The 26,721-nt window shown below is 38.2% G+C and overlaps 1 protein-coding gene across 3 annotated transcripts; it reads right to left on the bottom strand.

Annotated features, from left to right (window-relative positions):
- Positions 1-333: 333 nt before the first annotated feature.
- LOC124798750 (zinc finger protein 135-like) lies at positions 334-15,154 on the bottom strand. Of its 3 annotated transcripts, XM_047262281.1 has the most exons (3): positions 15,086-15,147; positions 6,331-6,405; positions 334-1,968 (listed from the first exon to the last, which is right to left on the bottom strand). In XM_047262281.1, exon 3 carries the CDS (start codon positions 1,965-1,967, stop codon positions 987-989), a length of 981 nt encoding a protein of 326 aa, XP_047118237.1. In that variant the 5' UTR covers position 1,968; positions 6,331-6,405; positions 15,086-15,147; the 3' UTR covers positions 334-986. The 3 variants fall into 3 exon arrangements, with proteins under 3 accessions (XP_047118237.1, XP_047118244.1, XP_047118251.1); XM_047262288.1 differs by lacking the exon at positions 6,331-6,405 and having other exon boundaries at positions 15,086-15,154; XM_047262295.1 differs by lacking the exon at positions 6,331-6,405 and having other exon boundaries at positions 15,002-15,125.
- Between the last annotated feature and the right edge of the window lie 11,567 nt (positions 15,155-26,721).

Genomic DNA, 26,721 nt, shown 5'->3' with positions numbered 1-26,721 from the left:
CAAAAAGTGAAAGCAACCTCTGTCACCCACTTCTGGTTGTTATGTATGTGATTAAAATTGAATGACAGAGTACAAACAGTTGTTTGCATGAAATTTTCTGAGTGCTGGATCAACATGAGGCCCTCCCGCACTCAACTCCTCTTCCACAATAACAATAAAAGAAGAGAAATTTTACCATGTTACAACACCATGCCATAAAAATTAAGAGGGCAGCCCCATATTTTAAAGCATATAAATAAAATTTTAATGCTGAAAGAAATGTGAAAGTCAACATTTTCAGTCACAAATAACAAACTGCACAAAATTAATAATTTTGTTTATTCTGCAGTCCTAGCAACATAATTTTAATAGTGTTTAACACAAACTGTTTTGAATATAAAAAATTATGCTTACAACATTTTTAGATTGTTGCAAATCACACTTTATTGGTACTTCGCTTTGTTGAAAATTCATCTCTCTATCACACACAAAACTTTTGGGCGGTTAATTACACTTAGGAACTTAAAACAAAGCAGCCATCAACATAAAAGCTGTAACAATTAATTATTTAATTACAGCTAAAGCATTTAAACAAGTTAACAGCATTGACTGACAGACTGACAGTCAAAATTAATGTAAAATTAATGGTTCAATATTCCACCCAAGAACAACTGATAAAACAAGTCTATACTTTTTGCCTCCATTAATTCTGAAGCAGTTGGAGGTCAAGAAATAACTGTAGGGAATAGTGAGGAGAGCAATCAAGGCTATAATGATGAGTCTTATAATTGCAAACTTTCAAAAGAAAAAAAAATTAATCAACAACAATATTAACAGTGTCAAGGAAGACACAAATTGGTAATGGTAATGATGATGATGATGATCTGTAACTACAGTCCACATTTACAGATACTACTCATGACTGCTTCACTGTTGGAAGGGGGAAACTTGGGTGTGTATCTTGGATTTAAGAATGAATAGCACAAAAGATTTAACTGTCAAAGATTTTATAAAAATTGTATCTCTTCAAGATGACCAAGCCGATGCATTCTAAGGTGACCAGGATGAGCAAATGACTTGCTGCATATATCACACTGGTAAGGATCTTCTCCTGAGTGGCTCATCCAGTGACGTCTAAGGCCAGCATGTTCAGTAAATGGTACACCACACATCTCACAATTGTACACTAAACCACTTCCACTGGTATGAACAAGAGTGTGTTGTCTCAAGGCTTGTGTGTTTGAAAATCGTTCAGGACACGAGTTGCATGCAAATGGTTGCACAGCACTATGTACAAACTGATGCCTACCAAGCAAACCTCTCTGGACAAATGTCTTGCCACATACCTCACAACGATATGGTTTCTCACCCGTGTGTACCATGTAGTGCTTCCGGAGTAAGTCTAAACGCAAAAAACTCTTGTCACAAAGAGTACAGATGAGAATATTGCCAGTTGTATCCACACAGCGCTGTTTTTTCCTTGGTGGTTCAAAAGAATCTTCACAAGGACTATTTGTTACAGGTATTTCACTATCCTGTCCAATCAATGCACCATTCCTAACAGATTTTCCAACATGGAATGACACAACATGTCTTTGAAGAAATTCTGCTGATTGAAACACTTCACCACATAGTTCACATATATCTCCTGGCTTTGGTGCATCAGGCAAGTGAATAAAGACATGTCTGATAAGGGCTGATTTTGATAAGAACTGTTTGAAACAAGTGCTACATGTGAACGTGACATTCGTTGATACACCACAGGAGATTTTATTATCTCTCATTTTCTCCTTTTCACCACTGGATGCCTTCAGTGGTACACCAGAAGATAAGCTATTGTCTCCTTGATCAGGCAACTTTTCTTTAACATTGTTTATTATGCTTTCTGTCACAACAGAGACAGACTTGGTACTGGAGTCTGCACGCAGATAAGTTGATGAAATATCATTTTCTACTGCACTGCATCCTTCGTGAGATACCTGGGACATGCTAAAAATTAAAAAGAAAGCAAATTACTACTCTTAAAATAAAACAACAAACATACAACATTACATAGAAAATAAAAATACAGTGAATTACTACTACAAGACATCACTTCTTGCAATTCTTTTTTTTTTTTTTTTTTTCAATGTGAAAGAGAATGGTTTAGACAGGAATCAAGTGATTGTTTTGTGCAACTTTTATCAAGATTGGGAATATCACACGGCTGTAAATACTAGTCATCAGCCTAGACAAAAAAACAGCAATACATATACTCATTCAAGTGTATGTTTTGTGGATTTTTTAAAATCATATTAAAACTAAAATCAGACACTGATTAAAACTGTGCACATCTTTGCCTTCTATGATCAATGAGTTTATCAACTGAGGTACCTCATAAAAATCAGTTCTGCCACTTCAATATGTCAATTCATATCTCTCATAAATCCTAACAAGATCACTCCAAAGATGTTGTGAGATGAACAAAGGGAAAAGTGAAGAAAGGCTTATAGGTGCTTAAGGTTTATTTTCGAACTGAAATTTCCACTTAGCAAAGTTTCTAACATCAATAACATTGATATTAATGGCTAATAAGTGAAGAGTGCAATCTAATTTACAATCTCATGGTCTTCACATTGAAAGACATTCTTTCTACCATAGGAGTCAGCATTGCAGTATCATAGACGAGCAGTTTTGTTATTAAGGACATAAGAACGGGTGGTCTGGGGGATGCAGAAAACTGGGCCATCTTGTCATAATGCGGAGACGGAGCGATTTACTTGATGCCTTTGGCTTGGGGCCAAGGGTGGTAGCATTTCCAAAATGGCTAAGTTTGTAAACTCTTTGTGTGCCAGTGTGGTTAAGAGATACGGTGTATGGCAAAATGGCAATGCAATGTGATGCATCATGAGCCATAGATGAAGGGGATGAATGATGGTTGCGGAGACATGTACGGGTGAACATATGTGCAACTGAGGACTCTGATGAACCCAGGGGCGGCTATCAACAGTGCCTCCTCAATGATAGTCAGAAAACTTTGCTGCACATGGGCCTCTGCAGCAGGCACCTGGTTTATGTACTCATGCTAACTGCTGTTAATCGACAACAAAGGCTGCAATTTGCACACCAATACTGCAACTGGACACCCACTGAGTGGCGACAGTTGGCCTTTTCAGATGAATCACATTTTATGCTCCACTGAACAGATGCTTATTAGCATGTATGTACCTGCTACAATTGTTGCAAAGGTCCAGGCCAGATGAGAGTGAACTATGGTTTGAGGAATGTTATTGTGGCATTGCCTGGTTGATCTCGTCATTCTGTAAGATACTGTGGATCAACACAAGTATGGCTCTATCATTGGGAACCATGTCCACTGCAACATGCAGTTTGCTTTGCTTCCTTGACACAATGGCATCTACCAGCAAGACAATGCAATATGTCACAGAGTTTGCAATATATGTGCATGGTTCATGGAGCACAGGAGTTTACTGTATTCCCCTGGCCACCAAACTCCCCGGGTTCAAAATGGCTCTGAGCACTATGGGACTTAACAGCTGTAGTCATCAGTCCCCTAGAACTTAGAACTGCTTAAACCTAACTAACCTAAGGATATCACACACATCCATGCCCGAGGCAGGATTCGAACCTGCGACCGTAGCAGTCGCACAGTTCCAGACTGCGCACCTAGAACCGCGAGACCACCGCGGCCGGCTCCCCGGGTTCAACTGAGAATCTGTGGGAAGACACAATCAGGCTGATACCAATTTCTATATTCGTTAGTGTGCACTGTCTTATATTAAAAACCGATTTTCAAGATTTTGGGGTTGTAATCTACATGGGACATATGTAAATCGTCTTCTCTTACATCTTTCTACACATCATGTTAGAGCATTGCTATGCTATGATTGCTCAGGGCCACAGTCAAAACTGATGCAGTGCCAGAGTACAAACCCTAAGATCTAGAGCTCTATCCTCAGCTGATCTTTTTTGGACAGAAATTACTTCTTTGACAACGAGCTGTTAATGCGATAATGCCAAGTTGCACCACGATCCAGATCTCATGTTAAACTGTACATTTCCCTAAAATTGACTGGCTGTTACTTCAAAGGTCGGAGGAAAACAGGAGTATACCACTTCAATCACTCCAACAAACCATGGCAGTGTTCAAACCTACCTTTAAGGTTTAGAACAGCTTAACTTTTCTATGATACTGCCTGTTCCTTATTTGAGTAATGAAACTACAACTGTCCCTTTTTGAGGATGCCTTCAAATTAAGTTTATAAGATTGAAAAATTAGAGAAATTATTTTAAGATATAAAACAGCTTGCCATAAGGGATCATACTACGCTGAGGATAATATAATGAGTAGTGCAAAAAAAATAATACAGTAGTGTACTTAGTTTTGACATGAAGGGAAATTTGCAGACTTCATCATGTTGTAACTGACATAGTTATACTTTCTACAACAATTAATGTCAGTTACAACATGATGAAGTGTGCAGATTTCCCTTCATGTCAAAACTACGTACACTACTGTATTATTTTGGGTTGGGCTGATTTGGGGGAAGAGACCAAACAGTGCAGTCATCAGTCCATTTAGATTATGGAAGGAAGTTGGCTGTGCCCTGTCAGAGAAACCATCCCAGCATTTGCCTGGAGTGATTTAGGGAAATCATGGAAAACCTAAATCAGGATAGCCGGACGTGGGATTGAACTGACGCCCTCCCAAATGAGAGTCCAGTGTTGTATTGTTTTGAGCTCCTTACTTTATCCTCAGTGTAGTACAAGGGCAGTTCAATAAGTAATGCAACACTTTTTTTTCTGAAACAGGGGTTGTTTTATTCAGCATTGAAATACACCAGGTTATTCCCCAATCTTTTAGCTACACAACACTATTTTTCAACGTAATCTCCATTCAATGCTACAGCCTTACGCCACCTTGAAATGAGGGCCTGTATGCCTGCACGGTACCATTCCACTGGTCGATGTCGGAGCCAACGTCGTACTGCATCAATAACTTCTTCATTATCCGCGTAGTGCCTCCCACGGATTGCGTCCTTCATTGGGCCAAACATATGGAAATCCGACGGTGCGAGATCGGGGCTGTAGGGTGCATGAGGAAGAAAAGTCCACTGAAGTTTTGTGAGCTCCTCTCGGGTGCGAAGACTTGTGTGAGGTCTTGCGTTGTCATGAAGAAGGAGAAGTTCGTTCTGATTTTTGTGCCTACGAACACGCTGAAGTCGTTTCTTCAATTTCTGAAGAGTAGCACAATACACTTCAGAGTTGATCGTTTGACCATGGGGAAGGACATCGAACAGAATAACCCCTTCAGCGTCCCAGAAGACTGTAACCATGACTTTACCAGCTGAGGGTATGGCTTTAAACTTTTTCTTGGTAGGGGAGTGGGTGTGGCGCCACTCCATTGATTGCCGTTTCGTTTCAGGTTCGAAGTGATGAACCCATGTTTCATCGCCTGTAACAATCTTTGACAAGAAATTGTCACCCTCAGCCACATGACGAGCAAGCAATTCCGCACAGATGGTTCTCCTTTGCTCTTTATGGTGTTTGGTTAGACAAAGAGGGACCCAGCGGGAACAAACCTTTGAATATCCCAACTGGTGAACAATTGTGACAGCACTACCAACAGAGATGTCAAGTTGAGCACTGAGTTGTTTGATGGTGATCCGTCGATCATCTCGAACGAGTGTGTTCGCACGCTCCGCCATTGCAGGAGTCACAGCTGTGCACGGCCGGCCCGCACGCGGGAGATCAGACAGTCTTGCTTGACCTTGCGGCGGCGATGACACACGCTTTGCCCAACGACTCACCATGCTTTTGTCCACTAACAGATCACCGTAGACATTCTGCAAGCGCCTATGAATATCTGAGATGCCCTGGTTTTCCGCCAAAAGAAACTCGATCACTGCCCGTTGTTTGCAACGCACATCCGTTACAGACGCCATTTTAACAGCTCCGTACAGCGCTGCCAGCTGTCGGAAGTCAATGAAACTATACGAGACGAAGCGGGAATGTTTGAAAATATTCCACAAGAAATTTCCGGTTTTTTCAACCAAAATTGGCCGAGAAAAAAAAAAGTGTTGCATTACTTATTGAACTGCCCTCGTATAATCGCCTATGGTAGGCTGATTTGCATCTTAAAATAATTTCTCTAATTTTTCGATCTTATAAACTTCATTTGAAGGCATCCTCAAAAAGGGGCAGTTCTACTAAGTTATGTCAAACCTGAAAGTCCACACTGCAACAAAACTTGTGTATCATTATTCAGAAATCCTCTTTTTCTGTAGACTTCCCTTAATATCCTCCTGACTGACTTCCATATTTTGGTGTAATACAAAACTGTTAACATACCTCAAAAGTTTCTGCCATGGTCCTTGATTTCTTCTTATTCTCACTAACTGCTGTGCACACTTTAGCCCTCAATATCTGAAACAACACGAGTTCTCTGCAAATGAAGTGTTTTAGAACTACCCCACCAAGAGGTAGACAATGTTGATGTGAAAACTTCAGTACCAGTTGGGAACTCATCTAATGAAGTGATCTACTTGGTTTTAGTGTTAAAATAAGACCAGGAGCTGGCACTGTTCTGCCAGAGTTATGAAGCCTCGCCAAGAAACATAGAAATAATCACCAACTACATCACAGTGAGAATCACAACTGCATTGAACAAACTATTGGATCACCCAAACTGTTGGAGCATGCATAGTAACTGTATGAGGCTCTCATCGACTTGCCTCAAGGTACAGATGGAGATAGAGAGGCACAGACGTCACACATGCAGGGAGTAACTGGAGGAACAGATGAGCTACATGTAAAGCCTTATGGTCTAGAAATCATAGTGTAGTACATTGTAGACTTCATAATAATCTTGAATGTAAGGCAGTGATAAGGTTACTGGTAATCACAGCAATGTGTCAGTGATAAACACTGCACTGCTATTTCTCCCCTCAGTTATTTTACTGCTTGAATCATTCTTCCCAAGGAGATGAAAGCTGCACAGCCTAGAAGCATCACAAAATTTAAAGAAATGTTGTTCACATTAATTTATACACAGTCTTACGCTGAGAGTTTGCACTTCTCAGGGTGTACTTTCAACAAATTAAACATTGTATGAGAGCCATTTATCAGCATGTGCCTCAGTCTTCTCTCTCTTTACTTACTTCATCAGCAAAATTCACATATAGTACGATTTGAGCAGCCTGTGCTTCCACACAGATATTTCTGCTCATACATCTGATTTGAACTATACTATGCGACCATGATACTACTGCAATGGACCCCCATGCCTGTTACTGGAAACATAGGGTGACATTACAGTAAACAGAGGTGACTGAGAAAAGCGCACTGTGAATGATTTTATGACAGTTACACATATACTATCTAGTGGTTCAGCGTCTCCTCGTGTGGGGGGGGGGGGGGGACCCTCATAATAGTCCCAGGTGTAATAGTATCGATCGTACTCAGCTAGTACTTTCTTTCATGTGTGTGTAACACATTGATTTGCTTACAGAGGGCACAGCATACTGCGGTCCTGCTATATCAGCCATTGATTTTGTCTACTTCTATCGCAAGCAATGAAGCAACGCTTCTTCAGTAAATGTAGGTTGGCAATTAAGCACCCCCCCCTCACCCTTTCTTCAAACTGATGGGTATGGGAGGACACAATTTTTGCACTGATAAATGAAACTTATGTCAACACGCCAACTTCAGACATCAACGGAAAAGAAGTAGATGAGAACTGGGATCAAAAGTGATCGATACTGATAAGCCAACTCTCAAACAAATTATCACATCCCGACATAACATATATCTTGGCCTACACTACAGATTAGTCTGTCACCAGAACCTACATTCCAAAAACTAATACAGACACAAAATAAACTTTATCAGTATACAGTTCTCTTCCTGCGTGCACATGTATGATGTTACACACTGCAATATAATTAAGTTACCAGATGAAGCCAACACCCAATATCGGTATGTTCACTTGACCCAAAATTGCAAGAAAGGTGATTTATTTTATAACTGGTGAGTTAAGTAGCATTACTGGCACAGGAAAGGAAGGAGAAACTGTGTAGTTGTTTCAACTCGGTAAAAAAATGAAACCGCCAATATGGGTAGAAGCTTCTGCGAGGGAAAGTATGTACGGATTACTGATACTTTGTTCTAATGGTACACATGGAAAGAACCACGGGATTTCAGAACAAGCCAAATAGACTTTACTCTTACCCACATCACATATGCATTGAAAAACAGTATCAAAAATGCTAGATCCTTACCAGGAACAAATGCTGATAGGGATCATCATTTACTTCATTTACTTGTAACTGATGTATTAGTAAAACCAACCCATGTTATTTTCGTGTTTTGTATTGAGACTGTATAAATTACAGTTCAGTTGAAATTGATTTTCATTAGCAGCAGTAATAAGCAGTAAAGAGTAGCTGTACTTGGAAGCGATTGGACAACTTTGAGGATCTTTATAAAAAAAAAAAAAATGTGTCAGTACAGTAATCTACTTTACATGATGATCTTATTGTTCACATCTACTGCATAGACACTATTTGGTGCAGAGTATAATTCCACAACATAATCATAAGTGAAAATTTGTAAAATAAGCCAACTCTTGTTGTTAGGTCAACAGAATGGGGGTTATAAAACTCAACTGAGCTGTTATTAATAGTTCAGTTATGCATTGATTCCATTTTAACTTCTTATCTACAGTGTGTTTCATTTAGCCTATAATCACTATTGTGTACATCAGGTGCTAAAAGGTCATTATTGATTGTTTGAAAACACATAATATGTCAAAACCAAATGTTATCTATCATCAGATTGTCTGCTGTGGGTGAGTCTGGACCCTTGATTACTATGCCTGTCTTTGGCAAACATTACAGTTTCTGAACTGTCCTTTAAAATCAACAGACAGTAATTCAAGTAGGTTATGAACAAGAGTGGATTCAGTACCAATCCTTGTGGCACTACACTAGTTCTGTGCCCTCATTTTAACTAAGTTTCATGCCTGAGATGCAGTCCATTAATGACACCTTCTGCTTTGTGTTGTGAAGTGATGTAATTAATGCCACAAAACTTTAATCTGCCAAGTAGAATTTTTCACTGTTTAGGCCTGCTACACTTAATTTCTGAAGTCTTGTATAACTTTCTTCGGCGATAACCCTTTATGAAAGCCAAACTGGGCCTCAACTGGCAAGACCTGCTCTGATGTACCAAAGGCCATTTTCTCAAACACCTTGAAAAGATTTGAAAGGTTGGCAAAGGTCTGTAATTGGAGGTGGTTGACCTGGGTCCAGTTCTGTACAGAGTTGATACTACAGCCAATTTAAGACTGTCAGGAAATATTCCCTGCCTCACTGATCAAGTACAAAGGTAGATTAACGGTAACGCTATCTAGACAGCATGAAACTTAAATACTGTGCCACAAGCACCAGCAAATTCAGTAGGATTACTATTTTTTAATGATCTGATGAATTCTGTTATCTCCTGTATTTGTTTGTTTATTATTGGATGGAGTGTTGGCAGCCATTGTGGGGAAGGTGCCATTGAATTCCGTGGCCAATTGAAAGTGTCACTATTTCTGCCAGATGTTTTACCAGAGACTCAATTTCATTCAGCTTACTAGTTTAGTCTGTCTATTTATATTCTAAATCTTTTTATCTTATTCTTGGAGCATGTTCTTTGTTCTTCCTCTTTTGCATATATAGCCACTCACTTTCTTCTTACTGACACTAGTGTGAGAAGCATTCTGTGCAATGTTCCTGATGTAATCTCCAGTTGTGCAAATAATGTTTTGATACAAGCTGTTACTTGCACTAAAAAAGTTAGGGTGAAAACTTAGATGTTTACAATGTTGGGAGTGAACAGTGCAAGAAAACAAGGAAGAAATGGATAACACAGGGCATGACTGAAACAATGAATGATGAGAAGAAATCTAAGTATATCAAAACACATATAGGAAGAAATCAATAATATAAAACAAACAATGAACTAAGCAAGTAAAACATATAAGGACTGGATGGCAAAAACTGCAAGCTAACAAAGCTAGAAAAAGAATAGATACAAGAAATGAATAAGACAATCAAAAATTTATGAAGAAATAACCAAAGAAAATAATGACAATAGGCATAATAGCCACAAGAATGTAGTTTTCGACTCAGAAACTAAGCAATAGATTTGGACTCATTAAGTGGAAATGTATGCATCTCAGAATTATGTGGATGAATAATGTGAGGGTGGAATTGGCCAAATATTACAAAAGGAATATTTAAGACAGTCATATCAGATCTCTGGAAAAGAAAGACCGTGGAAAGCAAGGGAAAAAGCAATAGCCTGTATAACAAATATGGATCAGTTTCAATTCACAAAAGGAAGATTTCAAGCTCCTTCAAAGCTCTTCCTTAAGAAACAGAGGGAGTAAATTAAATGGGTAGATTGAGTAAGAAATCTAGTAGTGTTTGAAAGAGTAAAATGAAACAAGAACTCTTCTTACGTAGATCAAAAAGAGAAAAGCAAACAGGGTCAGACCTTTCTAAAGATATGACTTCATAGGCTCTCCCAGCATAATAAGTCTTAAAAGTCTCTTTGGGTTTGCTGCTGGATCCTAAAACCAACTCGATTCGATATTTAGGTGATCCAACTGTTCTCCATCTTCAGGAGAAGAGTCTGTTAGTTTGATTAGTGAAAAACTGGATGAAGAGTTGGTGAAGCTTTGTCACCAATAAAAGTCTCTTTGGGTTTGCTGCTGGATCCTAAAATCAACTTGATTCGATATTTAGGTGATCCAACTGTTCTCCATCTGCAGGAGAAGAGTCTGTTAGTTTGGTTAGTGAAAAACTGGAAGAAGAGTTGGTGAAGCTTTGTCACCATGTGCTGACATCCACATATTTTCAATTTAGCGACTGAGTAGTCCATTATCACCCATAGTCAGAAATTTATTTATGGAGGACTTCAGCTTTGCAACCAACATGCTTCTGGAGATATGTGGATGATACATTTTTTGTCTGGCCACATGGATGTGATGTTCTTAATAGATTTTTGGACCACTCCAACTGTCTTCAACTGTGCATTAAAGGAGGTGGTTGAAAGTGATGAGATGCTTCCAATTTTGGATGCTATGGTTTACAAAAAACCAGATGATACTTTGGGTCTGAAGTCTAAGAGTTGTCAGCCATCACACCAACGCAGTGGCGTCCATAAGACTTTGGTGCGTAGAGCATATGCCATTTCCAACACGTACAGTTTAACCCTTGAATTTGCGCATTTCATGGCTGTTTTTAAAGAAAATGGATACTATTAGGAGCAGATTCATCAGGCTATGGAGCTTGGACCATGACCAAAGGTGCATGAAGAGGAACATAGATCAGTGGCCTTTATTCCTTATGCTGGGGGCATATCATTTAAGACTGGAAGAATTTTAACATTAAGAGTGTGTTCCGCCCATATTCCAAGATTAGGGCACTACTCTGTTCTGTGAAAGATGATTTGGCACTTAGGAAAGCCGGTGTACAAAATTCTCTGTCAATATGGGAAGTCTTACATCAGCTGTACAGTTCACACAATTCATGACACGTGTGGAACATTGCCATCATACGAGGCTACAACAGCCTCGAAAAAATCAGCAGTAGCAGGGACACAGTATGAAACTGATAGTCGCCAACACTTACGGTTTTTGGAACAGTGTCTATAAAGAGGCAATTGAAATTAGGTTGGCGGATAGTTTAATTAATAGAGAGAACGGTTTTCCTCTTAGCAGGACGTCAAATCCTATACTACCCCGCACTGAAACAGAACGTTCTTCAGTATGGCCAGTCTGAGTGCTCAAAAATCATCCTCGAGTGCGATATATCGTTGCCACCAGTGTTCTACTGACAGCGGCGTCACCTGCCCACTTCTGGAGGGCTGCAACCATGATTGACGGCACATGCACCGTGTACAGTATGAAGGCCTATATAGGACACTGATTTGCAATGTGCTCTCAGTTCTCAGCAGGACTCATCAGCATCCTCCTGAAGATGGCAAACAGTTGGATTGCCAAAATATCAAACAGAGATAATTTCAGGATCCTGCAGCAAACTCGAAGAGACTTTCAAGACATTCTAAGGATAATCTGCTTGCAAAAAAATATCATTTGAGAAAAAATAGAAAGTAAAAGAACAGAAGGCAAAAGATATGGTGTACTTTTCCCAGATTTTGATGTTACAATGATGATTACATGACATCATAAACAACGTAAATTGAAGCTTGCATACATGGGAAGTTCATGATCTAATGTAGCATTTTCCAGCTTACGACTGCTTATACCCTAGGTGTATTACTCTTATATGAACTGTTACTTAGACTGCTGTATTACTGTTATATGTAGAGTAATATACAGGGTTTCAACTTCAGGGCTTTATGCTGAAGTGGGTAAATTAATGAATTATGATTTCACACAATATAGTGCATGAACTGCTGGTATAAATATGACATTTTCAGAAGTATGTATTGCATTACATTCACACGTACATGGAAAAACAAATACTGTGATTATAAACCAAACTGAAGAAAAGCTCAAGATCACAGTTGGGTGATCATGCCTCAAAAAGGTTGTTACCTGTGTAGATGGAAAGTTGGAAGAAGAAATAAGGGAAACTAGTTGGGGCAACATACTCTCTTGTTTAATGCAGTCAGGGAGATGTTTCTCAAAACGAGAAAGATATCAATTGAGGCAGAGCAGTATACAGATTTACCTACATCCCAGTAATGACCACCTTCTACAAATCTTAGAATGAAATTTTCACTCTGCAGCAGAGTGTGCACTGATATGAAACTTCCTGGCAGATTAAAACTGTGTGCCGGACCGAGACTCGAACTCAGGACGTTTGCCTTTCATGGGCAAGTGCTCTACCGACTGAGCTACCAAAGCAAGACTTACGCCCCTTGCTCACAGCTTTAATTCCGCCAGTACCTCGTCTCCTACCTTCCAAACTTCGCAGAAGCTCTCCTGCGAACCTTGCAGAACTAGCACTCCTGGAAGAAAGGATTTTGCGGAGACATGGCTTAGCCACAGCCTTGGGGTTGTTTCTAGAATGAAATTCTCACTCTGCAGCGGAGTGTGAGCTGATATGAAACTTCATGGCAGATTAAGTTCTGCAAGGTTCGCAGGAGAGCTTCTGCAAAGTTGGGAAGGTAGGAGACGAGGTACTGGCGGAATTAAAGCTGTGAGGACGGGGCGTGACTCGAGCTTGGGTAGCTCAGTCAGTAGAGCACTTGCCCTCAAAAGGCAAAGGTCCCGAGTTCGAGTCTTGGTCCGGCACACAGTTTTAATCTGCCAGGAAGTTTCTATAAATCTTGTTCAATGAGCTGGCAAACAAATGCTCAGATCAAACTAGAAAAAAATGGGGCATGTCCTGAAAACAGAAAACAAAGAGACAGGCCTAGAACACAGTCAATAGGGGGGGAAAAAAATTCACAGCCTCTGATGAATACTATCAAAAGCAACAGATGTCATTTGCAGCTGTTCAGTATAAATTGAAAATTTGTGCATCAAGGTTAATGATGGAGGTTAGAATTGAAGCCGAGAAATGACTGCCAAGAAAGAATGTGAGAATGGAATAGAAGAAGCACTGCAGGGGAGTAAGACTGTCAGTGAGAGAGGCAGAAACTGTAACTGCGGATAGATGTAAGTGGAGAACACTTTTATCCTCTACACTGTGAGTCAGAGGGGGGCAGGGTTAAGTAAGCAGATTAGCAACTACTTATGATTTATGACATAATCAATGCAGGCCTAAGTGTGAGTGAAGAAATATTCTAATACATATGTCTTGTTCTGCGTTTATTAAGATATGTGGTCACTTTTACTTTTTTGAGAGAGACTGCAGCAAAATGGCAAATTTGTGCAGTAGGTGATGCCATACCTGAGCTGCATAGGCCTAGCCTACTTGAAAAGACGCTGAGTCTCATAAAAATCAATGGAGAAGTTCTAGTAGTAGTCTTTGACAACTGAGAAACACGAGTCATTATATCTCATATCTGTTATAGGTTTGGTGTAATGGCATTTCTGTTGAGAAGAAACTCTGGGTCATCTCAAGCGAGTTCCCCTGTTTCTATTGCAAGCATCTGAGGTAACAAGTGTTTGAGTTGGATGTCGGCTAAAACATGTGAATGGTTCAACATAAGACCTCTTAATTGAAATATTATGGAGGTCATTCTCAAATAATTTCTCAGCACACACATAGATCTCATCAGTTATTTAGTACCAATTTGGAAGCAACTATTGTACATATATTAGCTACATGGGCAATGTTTTGCTACATTTTTGTTACCGTTTCTTCATTTGCTACTTATGAATAAATACTGAAATTTTATTTTCCTTCGATGCACATACGCTAATTTTCAGTAATGGCACACTGATATCATTGCTGCAAAGTAATGATGAATACCCATAAAAAGGCAGTACGAAACAAAGATCAATACAGAAATATTGAGGCTGCTTGGGTGAGCTAACGAAATATTTTTATTACGTCGAGATCTTAATTACTTCCCCGATCGTTGAAATTTTCATAAAATTCTACATGCTGAAACAGCATCTGATTTACAGAGGATGAGTTAGCTCTTCCTACATAAATCCCAACTTTTGAAAATATTTTGGAAGAGCCTCTAACTTGAATCAGGCGATGTTCTATATTATAAATTTATGTTCCAGGCACTGTAACTCTCCACAAGATTTTGATTAAGTGCTGCCCGTCACCATTAAAACGGGAATTAACTCTTCCACGGCACAAAACAATTAACTTGGCAACTGCGTATTTCGATAGCGCCTGTTCTGCTACCACAATACATCCTGATAAATTATAAAGGCCACAAAGTGTTTCCTGTGCGTCTTTTTCAGTCTTCAACTCCAAGATCTCTGCAAGAAGTATCGTCCATCAACTAAGGAAAACATTTATAAGTGACATTTATTCAAAAATTTATGCAATAAATGCACGTCATTACGATAACAATAAAATAAAAATAATAAACCAACGTTTCTAGGATTATCTAGGAACTGTTGTGAAATGTTTCTTTGTTCTACAGTCGAGGAATACGATATAATCTGATCAGCAAATACCTCAACGCAAACACAAATTCAGCGGCTTCCCACCGTCATACAGTTTTGAGCTAAACAGAGATACACTGCAATACCTTTCGCAGTTATCGAAATTAAATCGATAGCTCGATTTGAATGATTCGTTATTCATTTTAAAGTGCAGTAACATTCATCATCGCGTAATTAAAGCGCAAGGTAGTAATGTTCAAATATTCAGGAAACTTAAAAAGGGGACCACGACCAGTTAGTGTGAAATTACCCTAAATCATTCCGATGCATTCTCAACGATCTTTGACTGTACAATTACCGCAGACTTCGTGTATGAATTCGATCACAAGCTAATATAAGACTGTATTTCGACATAGATTGAGCTTCATAGCGTTCTCTATACAGAACTTTATGCTGTTGTGAGGCTAGGTATTTAAGTTTATTGCAACACAAAAAAACAAACCGTAACTCATATTCCTCCGTTGAAAAGCACATTCAACGACAAAATAAGAAGTATATAAAACAGAGAGGAAACACGTCAGTGACTGCGTCAAAGACAATGTTGTGATGAAAGGAAAAAAAAGTTTACTGTAAAGCGTTATTCCTTGATACTGTTTCAATATTCTTGTTTTCATATATTTTCTTTGAAGATCATTTTTAATTATGAAGTAAAGTTGTAGGCCTATGTGTCTGTATCCTGAGAAAATATGCCCTTCATAAATAAAACTGTGTTGTTTGGACTTAACATTTTACAACAGGTTATGGGCTCTGGCCCCTACAAATGAACAAAATACATAAAAAAACAAAGATTCAGTGCAGTGCGCGCGGTTGGAAGAACTCTTAGGTGAAACAAGTTCTACAATAAGAAAATGGCTACAAAAGGAGATTATAAAGTGAATATTGATAAGCTTGAAGGGCCTGAAGAGTGGCCAAAATGCAAATGGCACATCTCTATGATGCTCCGTTTGTATGAACTCGAAAACATTGTTATCGGCACCTGCGAACCTGTTGTGTTGCATCGCGAACCTACTAGTGAAAAAATGGCAAAAAAAAGAGATCACTCGTAAGCAACAAGTCTGATAGCAAGTGCGGTAAGCTACCCAGTTTCTGAACTTGTGTTGACATGCAAAAATGCTAAAGAAATATGGGACAAACTACATGTGCAATTTGAGCATAGCAACACGCAATGCTTGAACTGGAATCTTTTTTTGGGTGACATGAGACGAAACAGAAGATATTAGCAAACGTGTGGGTAAGCTGAAAGTTATTCGTAGATCTAAATGATGAATTAACGAAACATGAATAGAATACGTTGTCTGAAAGGATATTAAATGGTCGAATTTTATCTACGCTGGGAAAAGAATATGATAATTTTAAAGATATCTGGGAGATAAAACCAGCGGTATATAAGAGTTTGAACTTATTATTGAAAAACTTTGTACAATCGAATTCCATGAACAAAATGCAACGGACGTAAGTGCACTTGTCGTTTCTAACACACGGAAAAAGATATCGAAAGAGCGGACAAAATAAAAATTTACGTGCAACAAATGTAAAAAACTGCGTCATTGGAAAATGGAGAGTTCACTGAAGGTTCTTGACTGCAATGGCGCATGACAAGAAAAGAAGGTGAGTGGGAACACCGTGTTTACTTCATGCACGAAAGGTTCATGTAGTACAAATTGTATGCATGTAAATAAGTTGTACTGTGATAACGATGCTACAAAGCATACAACTCTTAATAAACTTTTGTATAGTGAATCTGATGCTCCTGAAGTGGTTTCATTAGGATAACGAGGTACTAAAATGCATGCATTTGGCAGTCTATATCGAAATAAGACGAAACAATGAATGATAGAGTGCTAAAATGGAAAATGATTTTTATGTACCTGATGTAAGTGCTCATTTGTTATCAGCCAAAGCAGCCACATGTAACGACTGGGATATAACATTTGTTGTAAAGGAGTCAGGATTCGAGAAAAAGTCAGGGGTGATATCTTTATGAAAGGGTACGTGGAAAATGAGCTGTATGTGTTAAATATGTGTGTTGTTATACCTGAAAATTGTAATCAAGGGAACTCAGTTACGTCTTTTGAAACGTTGTACAACGAAACATTCGGTCATCAAAATAAACAACATGTCAAGAATGTCTAGAAGAAACATATCATGTATGTAGAGGGCTGTAATGATGAATTCTGTGATAGTTGCGCATTAGGAAAGATGCATAGGTTACCATTCAGATGATGAGCAATTCGATCCACAATTGCTGGCGAAATAATCAGCATAGTTGTCAATTGACCAATGAGTACAGAGTTGTTTTGAAGTGCTCGATATTATTTATGTTTTGAGGACGACTTCGGTAAATTTCGTCAAATTTTCTTTCCAAAGCACAAAAATGAAGTGTACGATGTGCTTAAACAACTCTTAAATTAAGCTCAAACGAAAGGACATGGTGTTAAACAGTTTAGAGGTGGTGGGTCTAAATAATTTAATAACATCACAGTTAAGAAATTGTTCATAGGTAAGGGAACAAAATCACTGATTCCTCCACCCTATACTCCTGAATAAATAGTGTGGCCGAACATGAAAATAGAGCAATTGTTGAAGCTTCATGTTTGATGCTCAATGCAAGAAAACTAGCAAGAGTATTCCGGGCAGAAACTTGCAATACAATGCCTGTATTTTAAATCGTAATTGAAGATCTTTAGCTTCAGACTAATTTCATTATGAGCTCTTGTGCAGTTGACCAGTGGGAAAACTTGATCACCTAAGAATTTTTGTTGCAGGGAGCTATGTTCATGCAAACAGACATTCTCTTTCAAAGTTTGATGATAAGGCTGTTTTTGGTCAACTTCTTGTGTATATCAATGACAAAGATGAAGTTAGAGTCAATAATTCCTACAAAAAAGAAGGTGGTCATGAGACTTGATGTAATATTTAAGCTAGGAATAGTTTGTAATTTCTGCAGTGATCATACTAAATGTACCATTACTTAGCAATCTGCTTCTGGAGGAAGTCAAAGTGAAGAAACATTTTATGCAGTTGATTCTGGACAAACTCATGTATCAGATGACAGTAATACAGAATCAACAGAGTTCCTGAAACTAGGGTCTCTGAGTTTCCTGATGCAGCTACGCTGAAAAACAGAAAAACAAGCCTGGATAGAAAGTGGCGAGTTCTTGATGGTAAGAAAAGTTAGTGCTAGCGAACATAAAGATCCAAATTGTTTTTTCTGACATGTTGCTGTCAAATGAAAAGGAAAATTAGGTGCAAGCTATTAATGAACAAATAAAAACACTAGAGGAAAACGATTTGTGGGTGTTCACTGAACATCACACAAATGGCAATTTATTGCAAAATAACTGGGTTTTATGTCTAAAAGTTGCAGCTGATGGAAGCATCCACTTCAAAGCCCAATTAGTTGCTAAAGTGTATATTCAGCAAGCAGAAAATGATCATGAAGAGTGCACATTATGACACCATGCTAGCAGTAGCTGCTTCAAAGAAGACAGTGTTGAAACAATCTGATGTGAAGACGGCCTTTTTGAATGGAATACTTCAAGGTGAAGTGTATATGGAAAAACGAGAATGTTTTTGAGGTAATACACATCGAGTGTGTCTCTTGAAATAGGGTCTCTATGGACTCAGAAAAGCATCACAGTGCTAGAATGAACGTTTCAAGGGAAGCATGGAAAAAGTGGGTATTCAATACAGTATTGCAGATCGTTGTCTTTGCTTTGTCATAAATACAATAAAAATAGACTTTATGTACCAATTTACGTTGATAATGGTCTAATTGTTGGTGATGATAAAGAAAAAAATCACAACTTTTCTGAACAGTTTAAAACGTGAATTTGTTGTAACAGTGGGGATTCTCGACAATTTCCTTAGAATAAAAATAAAACAAAATTGAGGTGGGACGATTACAACAAGTGAAGTAAAATACACGAAACAAATATTGGAAAGATTTCTAATGACACAACCCAACATGAATTCAACTCCATTTGGATATGAAGAAAGTGAGTTTCATCATCTGTCCCCTATCATGAGGTAGTTAGATGTTGTATGTATCTCTCAACAAAAACCTGTCCAGATGTAGCTTTTGCAGTGAGTAAAGCGGTTACGCTATGAAAAAATTAGCTACTGGAGACTGGAATCTAGTGAAACATATTCTGGTATTCGGAAAGTACGTTTAACTATGGTATTGTTTATGTTAGAGAAGAAAATTTGAGAACTCACAGTGATACTGAATTCGCTGGGGACAAGTGGACAAGACATTCAACAACTGCCGTTGTCAATATCATGGACTAGTCAGTTGCAGAAGGTGGTGGCTAAACCTACAGCACCAGAAATTAATCCAGCAACTGAAGCAGCCAAAGAATTAAATTTGGTTACATCGTTTATAAAGTCAATTAGCTGAAACACTGGGACAACCTCCAAAACTTTGTATTGACAATGCAAATGCATTAAAATTGGCAAAAAACTCTGAATATCATCATGAACCAAAACTTATAGATATCTGTCACTTCTATGTTCGTGAAAGATTTCTGAATGGTGAAATAATCAGTGGCATATATAGATGGAAAGAATCAATTAGCTGATCTTCTGATAAAGCTACTTGAGCGGGTTTGATTTAATTTGCTGCATGCAGAGATTGGCATGCAGGAAGTTAGACAGTAACTCTTCATTTATTTACTTCATTGATTTTTAATTTGCAGGATGCATTGTGATAAAAGGAAAAATGCTTTAGTGTTTACTTCAAAGTTTTATTCCTTGATACTTTTGAAATATTCTTGTTTTTACATGCTCCCTTTAAAGTTTGTTTTTAGTCGTAAAATAAAGCTGTATGTGGCTGTATCCCAAGGATATACACCATTCATAAATAAAACTGTGATGTTCAAACTTTAATATTTACAACAGATAATCAATGAAATGGTTATCACTTGTGCATAGTATTACATTGCACATAACACTGCACTTTATCACTCCGTCTTAGAGTCAACAATTTTTTCTGTTGCATTGGACATGTCATCAAGACTGGGTGATAACAGGTATGCACAGGCTGCTGATGGTACATTAAAAGAATCTTCCAGTGTGAAGTGCCCAAAGCATTTGTCAAATCCAAGGCGTGTGTATAGATGAGCCCGTACCAATGTAGGCTGTGCCGAAAGTAGGTTCAAACCTGTCGACGGTGAAGATGGTTGGTGTAGTCACCACATCAACTTTGAATGTCTTGTCCTTCCTACTGATGACATGGTAAGGTCTGTCATAGGGTAGCTGCAGTGGCCTTACATACTGTGACATGCCATATGAAGACACAATGGCACTTCTGTATGTCATAAAAAACAAAAGGGCGATGGGTCTGCTGATTTCTTCGAGCAACAGGGCGTAGTTGTAAGATTCGTGTGTGCAGCTTTTATACAAAATCTGAAGGATCAATGCAGACGTCTGACACTTCCGCAAAGAACTCCAAGGTAGTCATGTTGGCTGGCCACAAACAAGTTCTATAGTCATGCCTTTCAAGTCTTTTCTCAATAATGAACGGAGACCCAGGAGGATGATATACAACTTCCCTGACCATTGCTGTGACCCCTGACATCGAAGCGACACTTTGAGTTTGCGGTGCATGTGCTAAGCTACACCATTCGCTGCCAGGTGGTAAGCTGTAGCTATAATACTCTTCATACTCACTAGAACTGCAAGTGCTTTGAACAGACATGACTCAAACTGTCTTCCCTGGTCTGTTGTAATTCGTAGAGGCACACCGAAACAGGTGGTCCATCCCCATAAGAACGCAAACGCAACAGTTTCGGAGGTAATGTTGGCGATCGGGATCACCTCGGGCCAGCATATGAAACGATCTATCGCTGTACGGCAGTAGGTGTATCGTTCTGATGGCCGGAGAGGTCCTATGAGGTCTAGGCGGAAATGTGCAAACCTTTGATTTCGAGGAAGAAACATGCAAAGATGTGACCTAATGTGGCAGCAAAGTTTGTTTCGTTAACAGGCCGTGCATTGTCGCAAATATTGCTTGCAATCTTTGTCCATGTGTGGGCAGACAGAAGGTTGCATCCCCATGCTGATTGTGGCTCATACTCCAGGTGTGACATGTTACGTAAAGAGACGATTGCCTTTTGGAAGTAGTCATTAGTCACAAATGGTTGCAGTTTGTTAGTGGCAATGTCAGAATACAGCAGTGCAGTTGATAGTAGTAGTGTAATACAGTAGAGTTGTTGGCCTGATGGTTGTACCAACAAATCTCATAACTCACTATGTTATTGCTGTGCTTTAGTGAGATCTTCAATACCAACTGAACGAGTGAACTCTTCGATCTGAGAGAGAGCATCGGCTGGCACATTCAGTTCTCCATCAAGGTGAACAATATTCATAGTGAACTATCCGATATAGTAGCGTGGTCGCAACTGATGATGTGATGCTTTCTTGGGACCCTAGGGGAAAGTGTATATTAGTGGCTTGTGATCTATGATATGAATGAACTGCGATCCCTACAATGGTTGACAAAATTAACTTCATAGCAGCAAAAGCAGGATATAGTTCACGATCATAGATGCACCAGTTCTGCTGATATGGCGACACTTTTTTCTGAGAAAAATTAAGGGCTGCCAGTGCTCATCTATTTCTTATTGCATTACCACACCAACTGCAATGGCAGACGCGTCTACCATCAGGGAGAGAAGCCCCAGCCGAACTGGGTGAGCAAACAGTATAGCTTCTGCATGGCAAATCGAACTCACTATCCTACTGGAGTGTGTCCTTTGACTTTGGTGAACCATGTAAGAATTTATTCAGTGGTGCAGTTAGGAGGCCATGACAGTGAACAAACTGACGGTACACACTGATTTTGCCGAGAAATTGTAATTCTATAATAATTGTAGGCTGCGGAAAATTAAGTATAGCTTCTGATTTCTCTTGTGTTGGTTGTAAGCCTTGCGCATTGATAGCATAGCCTAGAAACTGTAATGCAGTCGCTCCGAAGATGCACTTTGATTGGTTGATTAATGGGCTATGTGCACATAGGCCAGTGAAAATCTCTTGTGAGTGCAACAAGTATTCTGCCTCCGAGTTCGATACGACCACGACGTCGTCGATATACACACAACAAAAGTATAAGTTGCATCTGACTTCATTTGTTGAAATGTGTGGGCAGCATTACAAAGTCGAAAAGGCATTCGGGTAAATTCAAATAGTCCGAACAATGAGCGGATGGCAGTCTTAGCAGTGTCGTTCATTGTCACAGGTATCTTGTAGAGTGCACAAACTAAGTCCAACACAGAAAAGGCGTGCTTCCTGTGAACATTGAACGTAAAATCTTCGATATGCGGTACTGGATATTGACCTGGAATGGTTCTAGCATTGAGCTGACTATAATAGCCACATGAACGCCATCCATTAATCTTTCCTGGGACCACATGTAGTGGAGATGATCATCTGCTACTCGATGGCCAGCAGATTACTTGTGCAAGTACTGGCGAGAATTCTTGATTAACTGTCTTCAGTTTTTGGGTTGTCAAGCGGCGCGGTCGAGCATGCAGTGGTGGTCCAGTTGTGGTCAAAATATAGTGCACTGTTGAGTGCTGCTCAAGTGCTAATGTTAGAATCTGTCATGTGATCTACAGGAACTGTCTGAGGAGCTCTATGAAAGGTGAACACAAATCTCCAGTCATCATCCGTACTGCTATGTCTTCAACATGACGCACCCTTTATTGGCTTGCTAGGCTGGTAGTATGGCCAAGAAGGCGCCAATGATGAAGCTGAGGTAGAAATCCATAAAACGATAAAAATGTGGGGTGGGGTCACATCCACTATGACGAAGGAGACTGCCTACATTATGCTTGTCCGTCTTCTTTTAGAATACTGCAGGACGGTGTGGGATCCTTACCAGGACTGACAGAGTACATCGAAAAAGTTCAAAGGAGGTCAGCACGTTTTGTATTCTCGCGAAATATAGGAGGGTCATTCCATATCAAATCACCCAATAAAAAATAAATTTTACACCCACCTCCTGAGATTTTCATGAAATTTGGCTCAAATGGTTCTAATACCATCCTGACAACATCTACAGTTTTTTTGCTGTTTCTCTTACAGTGTTTTTTTTATAAATTTTTAAAGTTTTTATGTTTTGCGTTTTCTGAACCTTCGTAAATGGTCAATTTAATTTGTATTCAAAACTTTAAATTTGCTTATCTTGAAAACTCTTTTAGATAACATCATGAATTTTTGCAGGAAGTTTATTTATTATACATATTTGAAGATAAAAATGATGCTATTAAAATATATTAATACTTTCTATGAAAAAAAAATATGTATTTTTTCTTTTTTTTAACGGATGTTTTGTTTTATAAGAATTGCAATATCTAGAGTCTCAGACCTGATAGAATGCTCAAAATTGTTTTAATTTACTCTTAAACATATAGGCTACTTGATAAAACAAAAATAATGATGGCTTTTTAACGTGTTTATTAATTATAGTAGATTACATTAGAATTATGTACAAAGATACTTACGACACTTATGTATAACCCAACTGATTGCTTGAAACATTGAATTTTTTGAGTAATTTTGCCTTTTTAATAAGCATTAATGCTGATTCAAACTGTTTTTCCACTTCATCCAAGAGCTTTCAGTTCTTTTGATACAGTCTTTTTTGAAGTAATACATTCTCCCAGTGCCGCTTGATTGAGGTGTGTCTACTACACAGACTATGTGCTCCAAAGGCACTATGCAGGAATCTTCTCTTTCAGGCCAATAAAATGATGCAGCGGGTCCTGAAGGATGTAGAAATAGAATTTCTGCATCTTCTTCATCATTGAATATTGTTTTTACCAGTCCAAAGTACCAGTTACCATCATAATTTGCAGCCACATAGCTATTTATGGATGGTTCAACACGAACCCAATCAGAAGAAGAATGGAAAGAAAAGACTAAGGAGGGTTTTACACTATCTGTAGTCCTTCTAATTTCAAGGTTGTTTGTTGGAAGTGGTTTGAAGTTATGAAAACTTCTTGTTCCAGGAATGGTTCGGGTTGCTGAAAAACGTTTTTCTAGTTTTAACCGTAGCAAATCAGCTTCTTTTTGTCAATAAAGTTAAAATGAATGTTATCAATATTTTTTTCACAAAACTTATACACATCGATTGCTGTCATTATTTGTTCTTTGTCTGAAAGCTGTAGACTGGCTTTCCTTAAAATTCTTTTAATAGTTCCTCCTAGGCCATCACAAATTGACTTCCCATGACTTGTTGCAAAAAAAGAGTGTTGGGCCTTCAAATTAGTCTCTCAAGTGTTCAGTCAAATTTTTAAAACTGTTTCTATTTTTGTACTGCCCAGCACAACCATCTGTAAAGTAGTGAACTGAGTCAATGTCAGTATGATGTAATGACAGCGACTTTGTAATTTCTTTTTGTACAAAGTTAACAAAACCTGTGTCATGTTCTTCGTCATCACTAATAAAACAGTGGTTGGAAACAAAAACATTGTTTTCCTCATTTCTTAGAAAAACTCCAACTGGGTGTAGAGTACAACCACCTCTATTCCAGTGGTAACTTTAGGTCTCATTTTGTATAACAAAGGAATAATTTTCACTGAAATCCATCACAATAATAGCTGTTTTGCGTGGTGGGTCTTCTTTCAATCTTTTAAAGGCTGCTGATTGGGATTTTGCTATAAACGAGTTCGGGGTGAGCTTTTCCAATGACCTAACCAATAAAGAAATGTAGTCTTCAACACTGATAGACTGTTTGATCATTTCTGCCCTGTCTGTATTAACCCACTGACTGATTACAATTTCTTCTTCTAAATCATAATATTCACTTAGTTTTTCAGTTAAGCACTCTGTTAGTGCAGTATTTACAGGACAGCTGTTGCAATGATGTAGCGTGCAGTTTTGGTTTTCTGTGTTGCACACAAGCATCTTAATTAGGTCTTTATAAGATTCTTAAATTTTCACAGCATCCAGTAATAGTTTAACATTCTGGTGGATACTGCATACACATACAGTGTGTGTGCCTGCAGCACCAGCAAGGATACACCATTTAGGTCTCAAGAAACAAAATTTTGAAAATCCTACTTCTACCTTGGGATTCTCCCATTTGAAATAATAATAGAGTTCTCTCAAGTTATACAAAATGAGTCTTTTTTGCATGTACACATTTTCTTGAACACTTACTTTGTCTTTCGTTCCAGGTAGCACTCTGGAACTTTCATCCTTTTCATAAAAATCTGTTACAAGTCTTACTGTATTTTCAGAAAGAGTTTTACCTTTTTTTGGACCAGGAGTTTCCAAAATACCCTTTTCAGATTTTAGCTTTCTAGCTTGTCGCACCATGTACTCACTTACATTAAATTCTTTCATCACTTTATTTCGACTCCAAGAATCTGGAGCCAAGGTCAGAATCTGGATTTTTCTAGACCTCCCAACAGATGAAATCTTCTCTTTCATAAGAGAAATCATTACATCAAAATCCTTTGCTTTCTCAACCACACTTTTATCTTCTTCGTCATCATCAGAATTTGGTGCATCATATTTTAATGCTTTTGAAACCGCTTTTTTTGCGGTCTTTTCAATACTGCTAACCTTCCTTTTAAAATAAGACCCTTTACTTTGTTCTGACAAGCCATGAAGCTTTATCGGTGTTAAACCTAAATAATCAAGAGCAATGTTTGTTTGTACGAGGGATTCATTTCTGGATTCCAATGATTCTAATTCAACCATGACTTCATCATCTGTTTCACTTTCATTGACTCCAACTCTTAATTTTTCCTCACAAAAGTTACGGCATGTTGAGCAAAGCTTTTGTCCGGGTTTTATGCTAATATTTTTTGTCAGTAATTGTTTAGAAAGATCCAAGCCTACACTTCTCAACGATTTTTTGATGGGCTTTTTGTGTTTTTTAGTGGGTCTACACATGTTGTTTGATACTTTTCAAAAAACATTTAAAAAGTAGTAGCTGTGGTGTGAACATATATTCTTAAATTCACACAGATTAATTCCAGATCGTAAGTGGATCAAATCTTTTTCTTCATCACTCAATTCTGAAACCGGTTGTATCTTTTTTGAAGGTTTGTATGTTGTTTGGAAACAGTCGGACTTTTTAAATAGCCCTACACTACAGGTTTGAATATCTGACATACTGATTTCACTTTTGGTCTGATTACTGTTCTGGTTACTTTTATAGGATATTGGAAAAGAATCTCTGTAAACTAAGTAACAGTACTTACTGAGAGTTCGAATAAACTTAATAAAATATTATCCAAGCACTATTTAACAATGTAATAGTTTTTTACTTCAAAACACAGGAGTAACAAAACAAAATCCAAGTGTACATTGCTACTCCAAGAAGACAAAAACTTATTTTCGGTGTCTAAGTCACTTGGTATTTTTGTTTTTAAAATATAATTAATATTATTTTAAAAATTAGATAACTATTAAACAGGTTAAAAAGCCAACATAATTTTTCTTTTATCTAATAGCCTATACAATTAAGAGTATTTTAAAACAAATTTGAGCTTTCTTTCAGGTCTGAGACTCTAGATATTGCTGTTTTTGTAAAACTAAACATCCATTAGCTAAAAAAAAAACTTGTAAATTTTTTTTCATTTGGAAGATTTTAATATATCTTTATGGTAATTTTTTTAACATTTAGATATAAT

Source organism: Schistocerca piceifrons, chromosome 1, assembly GCF_021461385.2.
Source record: "Schistocerca piceifrons isolate TAMUIC-IGC-003096 chromosome 1, iqSchPice1.1, whole genome shotgun sequence".
NCBI classification, from domain to species: domain Eukaryota; kingdom Metazoa; phylum Arthropoda; class Insecta; order Orthoptera; family Acrididae; genus Schistocerca; species Schistocerca piceifrons.
Note: the sequence above shows the minus strand (reverse complement) of the source record. Positions and strands in the feature narration are given on the sequence as shown.